Here is a 17499-nt window from a genome sequence, read left to right on the forward strand (position 1 = left end):
ATAAGGAGAACGTTATTAAAGACTATTGCAATAAGGAAGAGAGATTTACCTCAACTTGGTTTGTAACAGTCGCTCGGGGTTTATAGCCAGTGGGCAGGGTGATGGAGTCAGTGGAGTCAGCTTGACTAAAGTGTGCTCATGGAATCCTTGTCAGCTGAGACTCGCGGAAGCCTCAGGCGCGCTGTCAGGTCCAGGTTCCTCGCCACGGGGAGCTCAGGATGAATTGGAGATAGCTTTTAGCAGCCTCTCTCTCGCTCTCCCTCTGTCTGGACTACATCTCCCAGAGGCCTCTAGGCTTGGTGCTCCCTCCCGCGAGAAGCAGACCTTCTCCTGAGGAGTGGGCGGGTTTTTCTGGCGGGTAGGGGCAAACAGCCTCTGGGTGCTGTGGGAGCTGCTGGGCTCTTCTATTTGTTTCAAGTACAGTGGAGCGGCGCTGACCAGACAGACCTGAGGAATCGTAGGTGAGATGGGTTGGAGCTGGGCGTGTCTGGAACCTCCGGCCTCTACGGGAGCCAGCCAGCTGGAAAGGGGAGATTGTGAGGAGTGTGTGTCTTATTGTGATTGTGTCTCTGTGTCTGTGTGACCCTGTACCAAACTGTAAAGGCGGGGAGGCGGGCTTGATTTGCAGTTATAATGGTGCGTGTGTGATGGAGTTTAACTTTGTGACCGGGTGTGGCACTGTTTGTGACTGTGAAGTTCTTTGACTGCGGTTGCAAAGATGTGTATCCACTTTGTGTGTGTGTGTGTGTTTCTGAACATTTGCTGAGCGGTGGGCGTTGGGTGGCTTAACTGAGATTTCTGTTTCCCCTTGGGGGTGTGTTTGTGATATTGTTGGTGGGTAGGGTGCGTCTGAATTTGTTGTCACTGTGTCCCCATGATGGGTGTCAATGGGAATGTGAGTACCTGGGGGTGCCTTTGACTGCGATCGTGACTGACTGTTCCCAGAGTGTGTATGATTGAGTGGCCCTCTGGGGTGCCTAAGTGCCCCGTGGTATGAGTGAGTTTCTATGATTATGTATCCATATAGCACTGTAGGTGTGGGGCGCCTTTGTCTTTGTGACTCCAGAGCTCTGTTCCCAGGAGTTGGAGCCCAGGGGCAGAGTCTGTCCAGAACTGCAAATGACCCTGCGCTTCTGTCATGCTGGTATTGAGCAGGACGCTAATATCTGTAGATGGTAGATTGACTTGGACTCACAGAAGAACCTGATTTTTCCTGACTGCTTTCTCCCTCCCCAGCTCTGCTCTACTTGCACAGTCTTCCAGAATGGAGTAAAGAATGCCTGTTGACCACCCACAAGGCACCTGCGAGGTAGCTTATCTTTTCCCCTTGTTTCCCGAAATTCTCTTTTCTTTGTCAAGATATGACTTGCTTTCCTTCTCTTGAAAATTTCTTGCCTGTCAGGTGACCTGATCCATGGAATTTTTTTCCTTTGAGAAATGTGATTTGCTCTAAACCCCAATCCACACACATGACTTTCTCTTCCTAATTTGCCAAATGATTTAATTTTTCTTTAAGCTGTCTTAAAAAACCTTTTTTATTATAAAAGTGAAATTATCTTTAATTACAAACATACAGCTATCCTCAATGAAGAAAATTAAATTTCCAGTTAAAACCAAAGCTACCTTTTTGATAGTTTCTCCCTAGTATCTTTTATGTACACATATAAAATGTGGTTTTAAAAATGGAATTTATTCAGTATTTACCATTTGTAGTATACATTTTAACATAAAATTATATTTAAGTATTGAGAGGGTAACAGGTAGGAAGGCTAGGGTCCCCCAAGCAGAGGAAATAGACTGCAAATGTCAGACCTTTTTTTTCCTTCTCTATACAAAATTCAAAGGATGTTTCTTTTAAAATTCTGTGTTGCCATGACACCTGTTTCCACCTGAACTTAACTTTTCTCAAACCTTGAGCTTACCAATGTGTTTTTATTATGGAAATGTTTTTCTTAAGGTATGTTAATGAACTATGTATTTACCTTAGACTCTGTCTTTTTTCAAGTTGGTTCCACCTAAGACTCAGAACCGATAGTGGCTCAACAAACCAGTATGTTTTACTCATGGACATGTTCTCTTAAGCTATGTTAATGAGACTATGTATTTGCTTGGAAACCTGCCTTTCTTCAAGATTCATGTCAATCATTTTATGGCCCAGGGTGACTCACCCTTCAACAAACATTTAGGGAGCACCCACTCTATCTCGGAGAAGGCAATGGCACCCCACTCCAGTACTCTTGCCTGGAAAATCCCATGGATGGAAGAGCCTGGTGAGCTGCAGTTCATGGGGTCGCTAAGAGTCAGACATGACTGAGCAACTTCCCTTTCACTTTTCACTTTCATGCATTGGAGAAGGAAATGGCAACCCACTCCAGTGTTCTTGCCTGGAGAATCCCAGGGACAGGGGAGCTTGGTGGGCTGCCGTCTATGGGGTCACGTAGAGTTGGACATGACTGAAGTGACTTAGCAGCAGTAGCAACAGCAGGGTAGGGATTCAATTTCATTTTATCCCCCAAGTGGGTATCCAGTTGCTCCAGTATCATTTATTGAAAAGTTCATCTTTTTTACACTAAGCTGCAGTGCCATTATAGTTACAGAGGTGGTGCTAGTGGTAAAGAACCTGCCTGCCAATGCAGGAGACATAAGGTTCTATCCTTGGGTTGGGAAGATCCTCTGGAAGAGGGTATGGGAACTCACTCCAGTACTCTTTGCCTGGAGAATCCCATGGACAAAGGAGCCTGGTGGGCTACAGTCCATAGGGTCACAAAGAGTAGGACATGACTGAAGCGACTTAGCACACATTATGGCGACTTTATATTTTGTTCTATTGCTCTGTTTGTCTCCCCTCACAACAATACTATGCTATTAAGATAGCTGTTAAGTATTCATTGTGACTTTGGAATAATATTTGGAGCATATCCTCTTACCTTCTTGTTCCTTAAGAATATCTTGACTGTTTGTGTTCTTTTCATATCCATATAAATTTTTGAAATAGCTTGGTTCTACTCAAACATCTTTTGAATTTGATTGGATTGCATTGTATCTATAATCATGTGAGTATAAATTTGAGAAATCTTCTAATAATAACACTAACCTCTCAATTGATATTATGTCTTCTACATGTTTTTCAGCAAGGTCTTGCTTATCTCCTAAAATAATATTTCTTGGCAAATAGGAAGAATTTAATCCACTGTAGATAGTATTTCCTTTCTGCATTGACTGCCAGGAATTTGAGCTCTTCACACGTGATCAATTATAGCACATCTTAGCCTGAGATTTGATATTGAGTACCTATGATATATGACCTTTGTGTATGATTTATTTTTTTCTTTTATTCTTAGCCTCCTCAAATACATTTTTGAAGTGAGGGATATAAAAAGGAGATATAGACTTAGAATCAGCTATGTATTGTTTAATAATTTTATTTTAATAACATTCAGGTCCAATCAAGTCTGTTGTGCATGGTTCCTTTTACTGTTCTCCCTATATTTCTTTTTTAAATACCCTTTCCACTTTTCTTTCCCAATCTCCTCAAAACCTGCCCCCCTCCACAACTATTCTCCATCAGTTAATTTCTGCCTTTGCCTCTTTGCCATCTATTTTCAATATCACTTTAGTTTAAATATAGACTACATCAGAAAAAAAGAAACAAACCATCCCTAGGGTTTTTTCTTTACTTACACTAGTCTCTGTAACATGGTGTAAAAATTATGGGCTCTAGTGTCAAATGTGGTCTCTAATCTCAGCTACACCACCTGTGAGCTGTTTAACCTGTGAATGAGAGGTTCTCATTCTCAACGTTGAGAATGAAAGGTGTGTAAAACACTTGGTTGTCGTTCAGTTGCTAAGTCGTATCTGACTTTTTGCGGCATGCCAGGCTTCCCTGTCTTCACCATCTCCCAGAGCTTGCTCAAACTCATGTCCATTGAGTCAGTGATGCCACTGGTACACTTGGTACACATCAGAAATTCAGTAAATATTAGCTTCCCTTTCCTTGATTTCCCATTCTTGGGATCTCTAAATCAATTATGGTATAAAGTGGTTGCCCAAAAGTCTTTGGGTAGGTCTTGAAGGATTTTTTTTTTTATTGTTGAGGTTTAATCAACATATAACATTATATTTGTTTCCGGTGTACAACATAATGATTCAATATTTGTATATACAGTTGACCCTTAACGTGGGGGTTAGGAGCACTGACTCTGCATTAAAAAATCTTCATATAACTTATAGTTGGTCCTCCATATCCATGGTTCCTTTGTATCTGCATTCTCAGATTTAATCCACCACAGATCCTGTTCAGTTCAGTTCTGTTGCTTAGTCGTGTCTGACTCTTTGCAACACCATGGACTGCAGCACGCCAGGCCTCCCTGTCCTTCACCAACTCCCAGAGTTTACTCAAACTCATGTCCATCGAGTTGGTGATGCCATCCAACCACCTCATCCTCTGTTGTCTCCTTCTCCTACCGCCTTCAATCTTTCCCAGCATCAAGGTCTTTTCCAATGAGTCAGTTCTTCGCATCAGGTGGCCAAAGTATTGGAGTTTCAGCTTCAGCATCAGTCCTTCCAATGAATATTCAGGACTGATTTCCTTTAGGATGGACTGGTTGGCTCTCCTTGCAGTCCAAGGGACTCTGATCCTGTAGCACTGTAGTATTTACTACTGAAAAAAACACCACATATAAGTGGAACTAGTCAGTTCAGACCCATGCTATTCAAGGGTCAACTGTATTATAAAGTGATCACCACAGTGAATCTAATATCCATCAGTATACAAAGTATAAAAATTGTGTTTTCTTATGACTTTTAAGATTTTCTCTCAGCAATTTTCAAATGTGCAATACAGTATTATTAACTATATACCATGCTATACATTGTATCACCAAGACTTATTTCATAACTGGAACTTTGTACCTTTTGACTTCCTTTACCCATTCCACTCCCGACCCCATCTCTGGCAACCAACAGTGTGTTCTCTATATCTATGAACTTGGTTTTTGTTTATTTGTTTAAATTCTACATATAAGTGAGCTCATACAGTATTTTTCTTTCTCAGCCCTCCTTACTTCACTTAGCATAATAGTGATACATTACGTTGTGTATTGCCTACTTGTTAAACTATTTAAATAGTTTGTATTATCAATTTGAATTTTTTTTTTTAATGTATTTATCTGGCTACGTTGGGTCTCAGTTGCAGCATGCAGGTCTTCACGGCATCATGCAGGATCTTTCCTTGCAGCACACAGACTCTCCAGTTACAGCTCGTGGTGTCCAGTTGTGGTGTGTGGGCTCAGTCGTCCAGCAGTTGCAGCACATGGGCTCTTTAGTTGTGGTGTATGGGCTCCAGAGCACTTGGTAGTTGCGGCATGTGAGATCTTAGTTCCCCGACCAGGGATTGAATCCAAGTCCCGTGTGCTACAAGGTGGAATCTTAACCACTGGACCACCAGGGAAGTCCCTGTCTATTTGAATTTTTAAAATTTATGTCTTTGTGCTTTACTTGTGCCATGTTTTGATCACTTCTTTTCTTTTAAATCTTTGAATACCTGCTCAAATATATCAGTATTCTGAAGATAGCTGTATTCGCTATTCCTTTCATTACAAAAAAATATTACAACAAATTTGAAAACTACAGAGAAGCACAAACAAGTAACAGAAGTTATCTGTAATCCTGTCAATTAAAGACAACTGCTGTCAACACTTAGAATTGTTTTCTAAATGTGATCAGACTCTGGCTACTGACTTGTAACCCATCTTTATCATGCCAAAATACAATGTGAACAACTGTCCATGTTGTTATACATTTATCTTTACCATGAGTTGTAATGGCTTCATCATGTTACCATTTTACCCAGCGCCCTTTTTTAAACATGGTTTGCTTACAAATTATTGCCATTATAAGCAATGAGCAGCTCTTAGGCTGAATGCTAGTGTTTTCCTTTCTAAATTTTATTTTTAGTTAAATTATAATTATATATATAACTAATAATTTTGTTATAAAAAATTTTGTGTTATGAAGGGGTTCATATCCATGTAACTACAATCCCCAATCCTAGGAACCTACCCAGGCTCATCACTGCAAATGGTGACTGCAGCCATAAAATTAAAAGATTCTTGCTCCTTGGAAGAAAAGCTATGACCAACCTATACAATGTATTAAAAAGCAGAGACATTAGCCAACAAAAGTCCGTCTAGTCAAAGCTATGGTTTTTTCAGTAGTCATGTATGGATGTGAGAGTTGGACTATAAAGAAAGCTGAGCGCCGAAGCATCGATGCTTTTGAACTGTGGGTGTTGGAGAAGATGCTTGAGAGTCCCTTGGACTGCAAGGAGATCCAACCAGTCAATCTTAAAGGAAATCAGTCCTGAATATTCATTTGAAGGACTGATTCTGAAGCTGAAACTCCCAATACTTAGGCCACTTGATGTGAAGAGCTGACTCATTGGAAAAGACCCTGATGCTGGGAAAGATTGAAGTCAGGAGCAGAAGGAGGGGCGACAGAGGATGAGATGGTTGGATGGCATCACTGACTCGAAGAACATGAGTTTGAGTAAACTCTGGGAGTTGGTGATGGACAGGAAAGCCTGGCGTGCTGCAGCCCATGGGGTCACAAAGAGTCAGACAATGACTGAGAGACTTAACTGAGGTATCTACCTGAAGTACCCAAAGGTAGCCACTGTTATCAATTAATTATTTATCCTATTAAAAAATGCATATACATGGGTAATTCCTTTGTGGTCCCGTCATTAGGACTCTAAACTTCCTAACCACTGCAGGGCATCTAGGTTGATCCCTGGTTGAGGAACTAAGATCCCACATGCCTCGAGGCATGTCCCCCCAAAAAATGCATACACATGTAAATGTGTATGTGGTACTGTTTTTCATTGAAAAATATTTCTGTATAAAAAGAATTATAAGTACATCCTGCAAAATGTGGAAAGTAACTGCATTATAAGATTGGTCCAAGGATTGAGTTGGTTCATGTAAAACCCTTAAAAACAGGGCCTAACCACTTACTTGGTGTCATTTAGTAGTTAGGAAACCTATGACAAACCTAGACAGCATATTAAAAAGAGACATCACTTTGCCAACAAAGGTCCATAAAGTCAAAGCTATGGTTTTTCCAGTAGTCATGTACAGATATGAGAGTTAGACCATAAAGTAGGCTGAGTGCCAAAGAACTGATGTTTTCGAACAGTGGTGCTAAAGAAGACTCATGAGAGTTCCTTGGATTGGACTGCAAGTAGATCAAACCAGTCAATCCTTAAGGACATCAACCCTGAATATTCATTGAAAGGACAGATGCTGAAGCTGAAATTCCAGTACTCTGGCCACCTGATGTGAAGAGCTGACTCATTGGTAAAGACCCTGATGTTGGAAAAGAGTGAAGGCAACAGGAGAAGGGGGCAGCAGAGGATGAGATGGCTAGATAGCATCATCAACTCAATGGACATGAATCTGAGCAAACTCCAGGAGGTAGTGGAGGACAGAGGAGCCTGGATTGCTACAGTCCATGGGGTCACTAAGAGTCAGACAAAACTTAACAACTAAACAACAACAGTTACTGTTACTGTTCTGAAGCTTACTTTTTTATTCTTTGTGGAGAATTGTTCGTTTAAGTATAGAGCTCACTTAAATTACTTCATGTAAGGCCAAATTTTATAGTACTGTGGTATGTTTAATGATTTTATGGTTTTTATTTTATTTTGATTTTATGGTTTTTAGAGATTTAGATTTTATATAGTTAAATCACTGTGGCAAACATTGCTCCAGTGAACTTCTATGTACATGTCTTCTCTAAGGTATATACTAATAGTGAAATTATGGAGATAAAAAGTACACATACTTTGTGTGTGCTCTGTGTGCTCAGTTGCTCAGTTGTGTCTGACTCTTTGGGACCCCATGGACTGCAGCCCTCCAGGTTCCTCTGTCCATGGGGATTCTCCAGGCAAGAATACTGGAGTGGGTTGCCATGCCCTTCTCCAGGGGATCTTCCCAACCCAGGGATCGAACCCAGGTCTCCCACATTGCAGGCAGATTCTTTACTGACTGAACCACCAGGGAAGCCCATACTTTAGCCCAGGGAACACATACTTTAGACTTCAGTAAACATTTCTAAGTTAAACTTCACAGTGACTTATTCACTTCACAGTATACCCAACTCTCTTTGTCAGCCCTGTTTTTCTACTGCCGTTTAGGTTACTTTTGGCTCCATAAGGCAGAAAGATGCAATTGCAACAAATAGAATAGAGGGTTAATTATTTCATTTAATTTAAGCTGGTTATTCTTAACTTTTGTTACTCCTGTCTGGGTCCCACCTCTAGCAATTCTGGTTTAACTGGTTTGGGATAGAGCTTGGAAATCATCAATTTTAAAAGATCAGCAGGTGGAGAAGGAAATAGCAACTCACTCCAGTGTTCTTGTCTGGGAAATCCCACGGACAGAGGAGCCTGACGGGCTATGGTCCATGGAGTTGCAAGAGTCAGACACGACTTAGAGACTAAACCACCACCACAGCAGAAACCAGCAAACCCACACACTGTAAAGCAATTATCCTCCAATTATCCAATAAAAAAAATAAAGATCACCAGGGACTTCCATGGTGGTCCAGTGGTTAAGAATCTGCTTTCTAGTGCAGGAGACAGGTTCGATCTCTGGTCTGGGAAGATCCTGTATGCCATGGAGCAACTAAGCCTACACCCACAACTACTGAGCCTGCACTCTAGGACCCACAAGCTGCAGCTACTGAGCTGTTGTGCTGCAGCTACTGAAGCCCACTTGACTAGAGCCTCTGCTGCACAATGAGGGAAGCCCCTGCAGTGAGAAGCCTATGCATTGCAACTAGAGAGTAGCCCTTGCTCAGCCAACTACAGAAAGCTGGCACACAGCAACAAAGACCCAGTGCAGCCAAAAAATAAATTAAAAATTTTTTTAAATAAAAGATCATCAGATAATCTAGTGTGCTGTCACAGTTGACAATGATTCAAGCTCATACAAGATGACTAGACAAACATTAAGATTTAATTGGTCTGGAGTGGGGTTCAAGTTTTAGAACATTTTTTTTAAAGCTATCCAATTGATTCTAATAGCAATCAGAATTCATAACCACTGGCTTAGACAAGGTATGATTCATTTTCTGGAGCTGATGGAAAAAAATTCTTGTAGCAAAGTAGGACAGGGATGATGTTGAAGGAGGCAATCAGTAATATCTGTCATACCTGTACTCTTGCCAGCAGTTAACATTATGAAACTATCATTGTTTGGTCCTTTTAATGGTGTTTTGGAACAATACCTAAAGGAAATGGCATACATATATGTTTAATCAGCAGTCTTCATATTCTTTTCAAAAGCAAGGTTTGAGTTTTCTGAATCTTATGTATTTTAACATTTTTATATTCTGTTTTTATCTTCATTAATTTTTTCCTGCTTTTTTTTTTAGTTTCTTGCAGTGCTGAATTCAAATCAGTTTTTAAAAAAGGAGTTGAATGTTATTAAATTTTCTTTTGAGGGGGGTAGTTTTCCTGTGTCCAGGTTTTTTATATGTATTACTCTCCTTTTCATTTTATTTTTAGGTATTTTATATTTCTATTTAGGCTCACATTTAACATGAGAATTACTTAGGACTGTGCCTTACTTTGTTTTGGGTAACTTTTAAATTTTGATTAATTTAAATTTTTATTCAAATTGCAGAAAAGTTACAAGAATAATACAAAGTATTCTTGGGTACTCTTTGCTCAGGATCACCAGTAGTTTACATTTTATTCCATTTGTATTATCATTCCTGTGTGCATTTGCAGTTGTTCTCTGTCTCTATATATGCATGCATGCACACTCACAAATACACAATACACACATTTTATCTGAACTATTTAAGAATAAGTTGTAGAATTTGCCCCTTTACCCTTAAACACTTCACTGTGTTGTTTCCTAGGGACAAGAGTATTCTTTTACATAACCACAATATAGTCACTAAAATCAGAGATTTTAACAACAGTGCATTATAGTCAATATACAAATTTTTTTGCTAGTCCCAATAATATTCTTTGTAGCAGCTCATCCTACCCTCATCCCTCACCCTTTCTCCCTGACTCACTGACCAGGGTCACACATTGAATTTACTTATTATGTCTCTCTCTAATCTTTAACCTGGAAGATTAAAGATGTCTGCATTTCATGATGTAGACGTTTTTGAAGAGGATAGGCCATTTATTTTTTAAAATGTCACTTAGTTAGGATTTGTCTTATGGCTCCTCATAATTAACTTTCAGGTTATGAATTTTGTGGCAGGAATACCCCAAAAGTGATTGTATCCATCTCAGGACATCATAGAAGGGAGTATGTGATATTGACTTGTCCCATATTAACTTTGATGGCTGGTTACGGTGGTATCTACTATGTGTCTTCACTGTAAAGGCAGTAGTTGTCTCTTTGTAATTAACAGCTAATTAATTTATAATTAATAGCTGAGAGATATGTTGAAACTATGTAAATACCTCATCACCAAACTTTTACCCACAACTTTTAGCATCCATTGATGTGTGGGATCCTTTATCCATTATTGTCTGGATCCTTTATTACTATGATGTTTTCAAGATGGTAAAATTTTAAAATCTCCATGATTTTGTCTGTATTAATTAGTTGGTATTCGACTGTGAAGGAGAGCATTCCCTTATCACTCACTTATTTGTTCATTTGTTATATCAGTATGTATTTGTAGATTTTCATTTATTCAGTGTGTTATATGATGCATTACCATTTATTTTGATACTCAAGTTATCCCAGATTTGGTCAGTGGGAGTCTATTCAGGCTGGCTTCTGTGTACTTTTGATTTTCCCCATGATTCTTTGAGCATTTCCTCTCTTTCTGGCCCAAGATGTTACAGGCTTATTTCTAATTACTCTCCTGGCTCCAGCCTGAAGTAAATAATTTCTCTAAACAGCCTGGTTTCTTGCTGTAAAGAATATTTAGAAACCAAGATCTGGGTGATAGGACTACAGTATTCAGTCTGGTCTTAATCCTGTTCCAGATTTGTATCTCCCTTCGCCAGTAGTTAAAAACCTGACTCTCATTATCCTCTTTATATTTACTAATTTTGTTCAATTCTATAATATAATAAAAATAGGTTTCCTAACCTATACTATAGTAACTATCAAACCTACTAAGTGGAGCTCAGTATTTGTTTATAGTTCTCTTTGTCTTCAGAATAAGGGTACATAGTTAAAATACTGTGTTCAAATTTATTTGAATTCATTTCTTAATCCCCTCCTTCAGTGTGGCTGTGTTATGCATTTGAGATACTTTTAGGTTCATTTGTTGCTGTTTGTAATCTGTTTGATTTTTTTTTTTAATCTGTTTGATTTTTAAAATTAATTTTAACCCATTCTTGTTGATTTGATTATATGAACATGATTCCAGTTAGAGCAGTATCACTCTGCTTCTATGACCCTTGCTTTAGTGAATATTATGTGCTCAATTGTGTCCCCTCTTCCCTAATTCATATGTTGAAGCTCTAACTCCCCAGTGAGGACTGCATGTGTGTATGCTAAGTCACTTCAGTCGTGTCTGACCTTTTGCAACCCTATGGACTGTAGCCCACCAGGCTCCTCTGTACATGGGGATTTTCCAGGCAAGAATGCTGGAGTACGTTGCCATGCCCCCCTCCAGGGGATCTTCCCAACCTAGGAATCGAACCCATGTCTCTTACATCTCCTGCATTGGCAGCCTGGTTGTTTACCACTGTGCCACCTGAGAAGCCCCAAGACATATTTAGACCTAGTCTAAACAAGCTTGTTGTTTGAGTAATGCAGAGAAAGACTGGAGCTGAAATATTTTTACCTCTGGGAACTTGAGTTATTTATTTGTTCAAGGTCTTAATTGATGTCTCTGAATCGTTTTCCAGTCACTTTTAGGTCTTCCAAAATGATAGCTACCAAACACTGTAGCATTATTTTATACAACTGTGTAAATATATTATATGTGATTTCAGAGTCATTTCAATAACCATTGCTGTTCAGAGAACTCATCTATCTGCATCCTTCTTGTAATTTCCTACAAGTATCCCATTATCTCCTATCTTATCATTCCTTTTCTGTGACTTTAGAACTAAACTCTCAATTACTCTGCTGTGGCCTTTGCAAGTCCCCTTTTTTGTTCTCCCAAGATTAACCTCATAGACTTCCTAAGTAAACATGGATTTTATCAAATGGCATAAACAAACTATATTCTAACCACAAAAGAATCTTCCCTCTTTATTGCTAATTCCTGACTTATTCAGTTCATTAATCTTTCATCAAGATGCTGCTATATCTAGAGTAACTTTCTCTTCTATCTCCTTCAGGGATGCAATTTATGACCATCTATCCTAGAATTTTCATTCCTAGTATAGTTACTTAACGCTCTAAACAACCCTAAGAAATGAGTTAAATGACAATTATGCTCATTTTAAAATGTATATGGCACTAGTTTTATCCTCTAATAAAATTGGGATGGGACCTGGACATATTTATAATTATTGAGCTTCCTACTTCTTTAGGGTGTTTTTATCTAAATCACTAGTTAGGAATGATTGACTTAATCTGTATTCCTAAATAAGTCTCTCACCTTCTAGTGTTTCTTCTCATTCTGTTTCCTTATCTGTTTGTCAAAATGTCCAATCATAAAGGAGAACTGTATAAGCCACTTACGTTTTATGAAAATGAGTTTAAGTCTTTTCATATCTATCAGAAAAGTTTAATTCTCCCAGAACACACACCAAAAAAGTGAATGTTTTTATATTTTCTTTCAGACTGTGAATCAAAGTTGAGACCAAGAATTATTTCTGAAAAAGGATATTTATGGAATAGAATCATCCTGGTGGGAGATAATGGAAAGACTTATAAAAAACAGCATTGCATACTCACGTTTCAGAGGTGACTGGGAATGTAAAAGCCAGTTTGAGAGAAAACAGGAATCTCAGGAAGGACATTTAAGTCAAATGATATTTACTCCTGAAGACATGCCCACTTTCAATACCCAGCATCAGAGAATTCATACTGATGAGAAACTCCTTGAATGTAAGGAATGTGGGAAGGATTTTAGTTTTGTATCAGTTCTTATTCGACATCAGCGAATTCATACTGGTGAGAAACCTTATGAATGTAAAGAATGTGGCAAGGCCTTTGGTAGTGGTGCAAATCTTGCTTACCATCAAAGAATTCATACTGGTGAAAAACCTTATGAATGTAATGAATGTGGGAAGGCCTTTGGTAGTGGCTCAAACCTTACTCACCATCAGCGAATTCACACTGGTGAGAAACCATATGAATGTAAGGAATGTGGAAAAGCCTTTAGTTTTGGATCAGGCCTTATTCGACATCAGATAATTCACAGTGGTGAAAAGCCTTATGAGTGTAAGGTATGTGGGAAGTCCTTTAGTTTTGAATCAGCCCTTACTCGGCATCACAGAATCCACACAGGTGAGAAACCTTATGAATGTAAGGATTGTGGAAAAGCCTTTGGCAGTGGTTCCAACCTTACTCAGCATCGAAGAGTTCACACTGGTGAGAAACCTTATGAATGTAAAGGATGTGGAATGGCCTTTAGTAGTGGTTCAGCCCTTACTCGGCATCAGAGAATTCATACGGGTGAGAAACCATATATATGTAATGAATGTGGGAAAGCATTTAGTTTTGGATCAGCCCTTACTCGACATCAAAGAATTCACACTGGTGAGAAACCTTATGTGTGTAAGGAATGTGGGAAGGCTTTCAATAGTGGCTCAGATCTCACTCAACATCAGAGAATTCATACTGGTGAGAAACCTTATGAGTGTAAGGAATGTGAGAAAGCCTTTAGAAGTGGTTCAAAACTTATTCAGCATCAAAGAATGCACACTGGTGAGAAACCCTATGAGTGTAAGGAATGTGGGAAGGCCTTTAGTAGTGGTTCAGACCTCACTCAACATCAGAGAATTCATACTGGTGAGAAACCTTATGAATGTAAGGAATGTGGGAAGGCTTTCGCTAGTGGCTCAAAACTTATCCAACACCAGCTAATTCACACTGGTGAAAAACCCTATGAATGTAGAGAATGTAGAAAGTCCTTTAGTAGTGGCTCAGCTCTTAATCGACACCAGAGAATACACACTGGTCAGAAACCCTATGAATGTAAGGAATGTGGGAAGACTTTTGGTACTGGCTCAACCCTTACTCAGCACCAGAGAATGCATACTGCTGAGAAGCTTTATGAATGTAAGGCATGTGGGAAAGCTTTGGGGAGGGGTTCAGAAATTCAGCAACATAAGAAAAATCATGCTGGTGAGAAGCTCTGTGAATTGGAAACTCCATAACGTTGGAATTATATAGTTAAGCATACAAGAAGAAAATTCATACTAGTGAGAATCCCCACAAATGTAATTAAAGTACATATACCTTACTTTACCAGTTAGTCAGTCTGAGAAAATTCATACATAAAAAAAATTTTTTTAAACCAATCTGAATAAAATAGAAGATTTTTATCTAAATTCATTCCTTCACCATTTTCAGAAAATTCACACTTGTTAATATTAAAAATTGAAAAATCTTTTATTGTATGTTGCCTTTATTTTAAACATTGAAATTTATTCAGGGGCTAACCTTGCTACTTTCTTTTTAATGTTCTTATTTTTTTGTGTATTATACAGAATTACTGATCCATTTCAAAATTATTTTAAATTATTATTGAGGGTCTAAATTTACCCTTTTTCTCTCTCCCCATTTCTCATACTAATATCATTTATCCAATAACCATATCTATTTTTATATTTTTGTTGTTTGATAGTATATTTTTATACATATAAAGCTTAAATATCACTTCAGTATTTGTTTTCAAATTTGCATATCTGTGTTTGTATCTGTTTTTCACCCTGTTTGTGTTAAGTTATGGTTACTTTTACATATCCTTTAATGTCTTATAGATGTGTACTTTTTGTTTTGGAAGGTTTTGTTTTTCTTTATAAACCTTATACTGTTCTTTTTGCAGAACAATTTTCCTACATAAAAATGTAAATATGAGTTAAAAATAGATATAGTTATCTGTAATCTTACCAGTCATAGATAATCACTGTCAAATTTTTGAAACAAATCCTTTAAGATTATACCTGGCATTGCTTTTGGAAGAAATGTGATCATGCTATAACCAGCTTTTAATACTCTTTCTCTGTAAATATATTGTTACAATTCCACTGGCATTAAAGTATTTACCTGTTTTTACCAAACCCTTATTTTTGTCAAATACAGAAAAACTTTTTCATCATAAAGAGTTACTTTGTTGGCCCCTTTTGAATGTGTCTGCTTTATTTGTTGTTCATTTTAAAAGATAATGTGTGGGTCTCCTCTGCTTTACATGATTTATACATCATCCGTAAAATCTTACTTCCCTTTGGCTAACATCCCTGAACTTGGTTACTTCCCCAGCATTAACTAACTTGCTTATTCTTCCAGATCCTTTTATGTGCATATGTGATGTGTTTACGGTACTGTGGGCATAATTAGTGTGGTTCTGAAGCAAATTATGGGGATTCTACAATGTGCCTATCACATAATAAATACTTGGTTAATTTAGCCATCATCATTGTTATCTTCTCAGTCTTTGTTATTTATGGCAAAAGTTTTAACTGTGATCTCTACCTTACTCAACATCAAAGACATTATGAGGAAAAGACATTTATGTAAGTGAACATAGGAAAACTTTGATCAACATGTATCCCTTATTGAACAAGAATGATTTATCTTAATGGAGAATAAAGAATGTAAATTTAAGAAGGCAAAAATAAATCATAAAACTTTAAAAAATAGGATAGCTCTTTCATAAAAATCTGAACACTGAAAAATAACATTAGCCTCATAGTGGCATAAGATGCCCACAAGTAAACTTGGCATATATCCACAACAAATTGCCTCTGAGGTTGCTGTGGGATCCAGCACTATAGGCCAGTGGACTTGAGAGGAGTCTCACCCACCTGTGTATATCATGTAATAGGCAGATAGTTCTTGGTATATGGGCTGTTGAACCAGCAGGAGTCTATAAACTGGCCCCAGTCCTTCTTGGCTGCACTTAAGGTAAACCTGGAGAGTGCTGACTTCAGCAGACACCCACAGGTGAGAGATACTTTGTAGATGTTCAGATTTCCTGAGGAGAGATTACAGCACTCTGTTGAAGAAATAGGGAAGGGAAAAGGGAAAAAACAAACAAACAAACAAAAACCTTTGACTGCACTGGAAAGACTAAGATGAACTTTGCCAGCACTCAGGGCTTTATCTAAACAGAGCAAGGGAAGCAATTGCTGGTGTGTGCATGGGCAGCACATTGGAGACAGCTCAGACCTCTGTAGCTGACATGGGCCCCCTTGCAGGGCCCCCCTTGCTCCAGGGCCCCCAGCCTGAAGCGAGGGGCATGGTTCATAAAACAGAACTAGCTTGGGTCTGACCCTCAGGACTTCTGCTCCAACAACCTGGGATCAAATTCTGCCCCGAGTAGGGCAGTGACAGCTCTTGAGCAGAGGACACCTCACTCCTGACCCCAGCTCTAGCCCCTCCATCTCCAACCCCACCTCCTACCAAAGTGATAACTGTCAGCACACCCGAAAGAAAAATATTACTTGTGTCCATGATAAATCCAACTCTCCAAAGGCATTGGGTACCTGCAGAGTCTCTAGGGGTACTCATGTAAGAACATCTCTTCAAGGCTGCAATAGGTAACTTTCATCTATATTTATAGAGGCAGAGAAAGTTAAGCAAAATGAAGTCAGAGGGACTGATTTCAATTGAAAAAGCAAGAGATGCATTCCTATACACTAACAACAAAAGATCAGAGAGATTAAGGGAACAGTCCCGTTTACTGTCACATCGAAAAGAATAAAATAATGTAGGAGGAAACCTACCTAAGGAGGTAAAAGACCTATACTCAGAAAACTAAGATATTGATGAAAGAAGTCAAAGATGACAAGAATAGATGGAGAGATATACCATGTTCTTGGATTGAAAGAATGACTATTATGAAAATGACTCTGCTATCCAAAGCAATCTACAGATTCAATGCAGTCCCCAACAAATTACCAAGGGCATTCTTCACAGAATTAAAAGAAATTTAACATTTTCCATGGAAACACAAAAGACTCCAAATAGTGAAAGCAGTCTTAAGAATAACAGAGCTGGAGGAAGCAGGCTCCTTGGCTTCAGACTATACTACAAAGCTACAGTGATCAAACAGTATAGTACTGGCACAAAAACAAAAATATAGATCAATGGAACTGGATAACAAGCCCAGAGATAAACCTATACATCTGTGGCCACCTAATCTATGACAATGAAAGCAAGAATATATAATGGAGGAAAGTTGTTGTTTAGTCACTAAGTTGTGTTTAACTCTTTGAGATCCCATGGACTGTGGCACTCCAGGCTCCTCTGTTTTCCACTATCTCCTAGAGTTTGCTCAAATTCACGTCCATTGAGTCAGAGATGCTATCTAACCATCTCATCCTCTGAC

General features: G+C 38.6%; 2 protein-coding genes across 2 annotated transcripts in view; one reads left to right on the top strand and one right to left on the bottom strand.

Moving 5' to 3' along the window:
* ZNF790 (zinc finger protein 790) overlaps nt 1-3698 on the bottom strand; it is a 28689-nt gene extending 24991 nt beyond the window's left edge. Inside the window, 2 exon segments of the mRNA XM_070386747.1 lie at nt 325-520; nt 3682-3698. Coding sequence (XP_070242848.1) covers nt 325-520; nt 3682-3698 — 213 coding nt within the window.
* On the top strand, nt 56-15656 carry LOC138991796 (zinc finger protein 345). Its single transcript, XM_070387910.1, has 3 exons — nt 56-461; nt 1237-1309; nt 12782-15656. The coding sequence occupies exon 3, from the start codon at nt 12860-12862 to the stop codon at nt 14321-14323; it is 1464 nt and encodes a 487-aa protein (XP_070244011.1). The 5' UTR covers nt 56-461; nt 1237-1309; nt 12782-12859; the 3' UTR covers nt 14324-15656.
* The last annotated feature ends 1843 nt before the right edge of the window (nt 15657-17499 follow it).

The sequence above is a fragment of the Bos mutus genome, chromosome 18, assembly GCF_027580195.1.
Source record: "Bos mutus isolate GX-2022 chromosome 18, NWIPB_WYAK_1.1, whole genome shotgun sequence".
Classification (NCBI taxonomy): Eukaryota; Metazoa; Chordata; class Mammalia; order Artiodactyla; family Bovidae; genus Bos; species Bos mutus.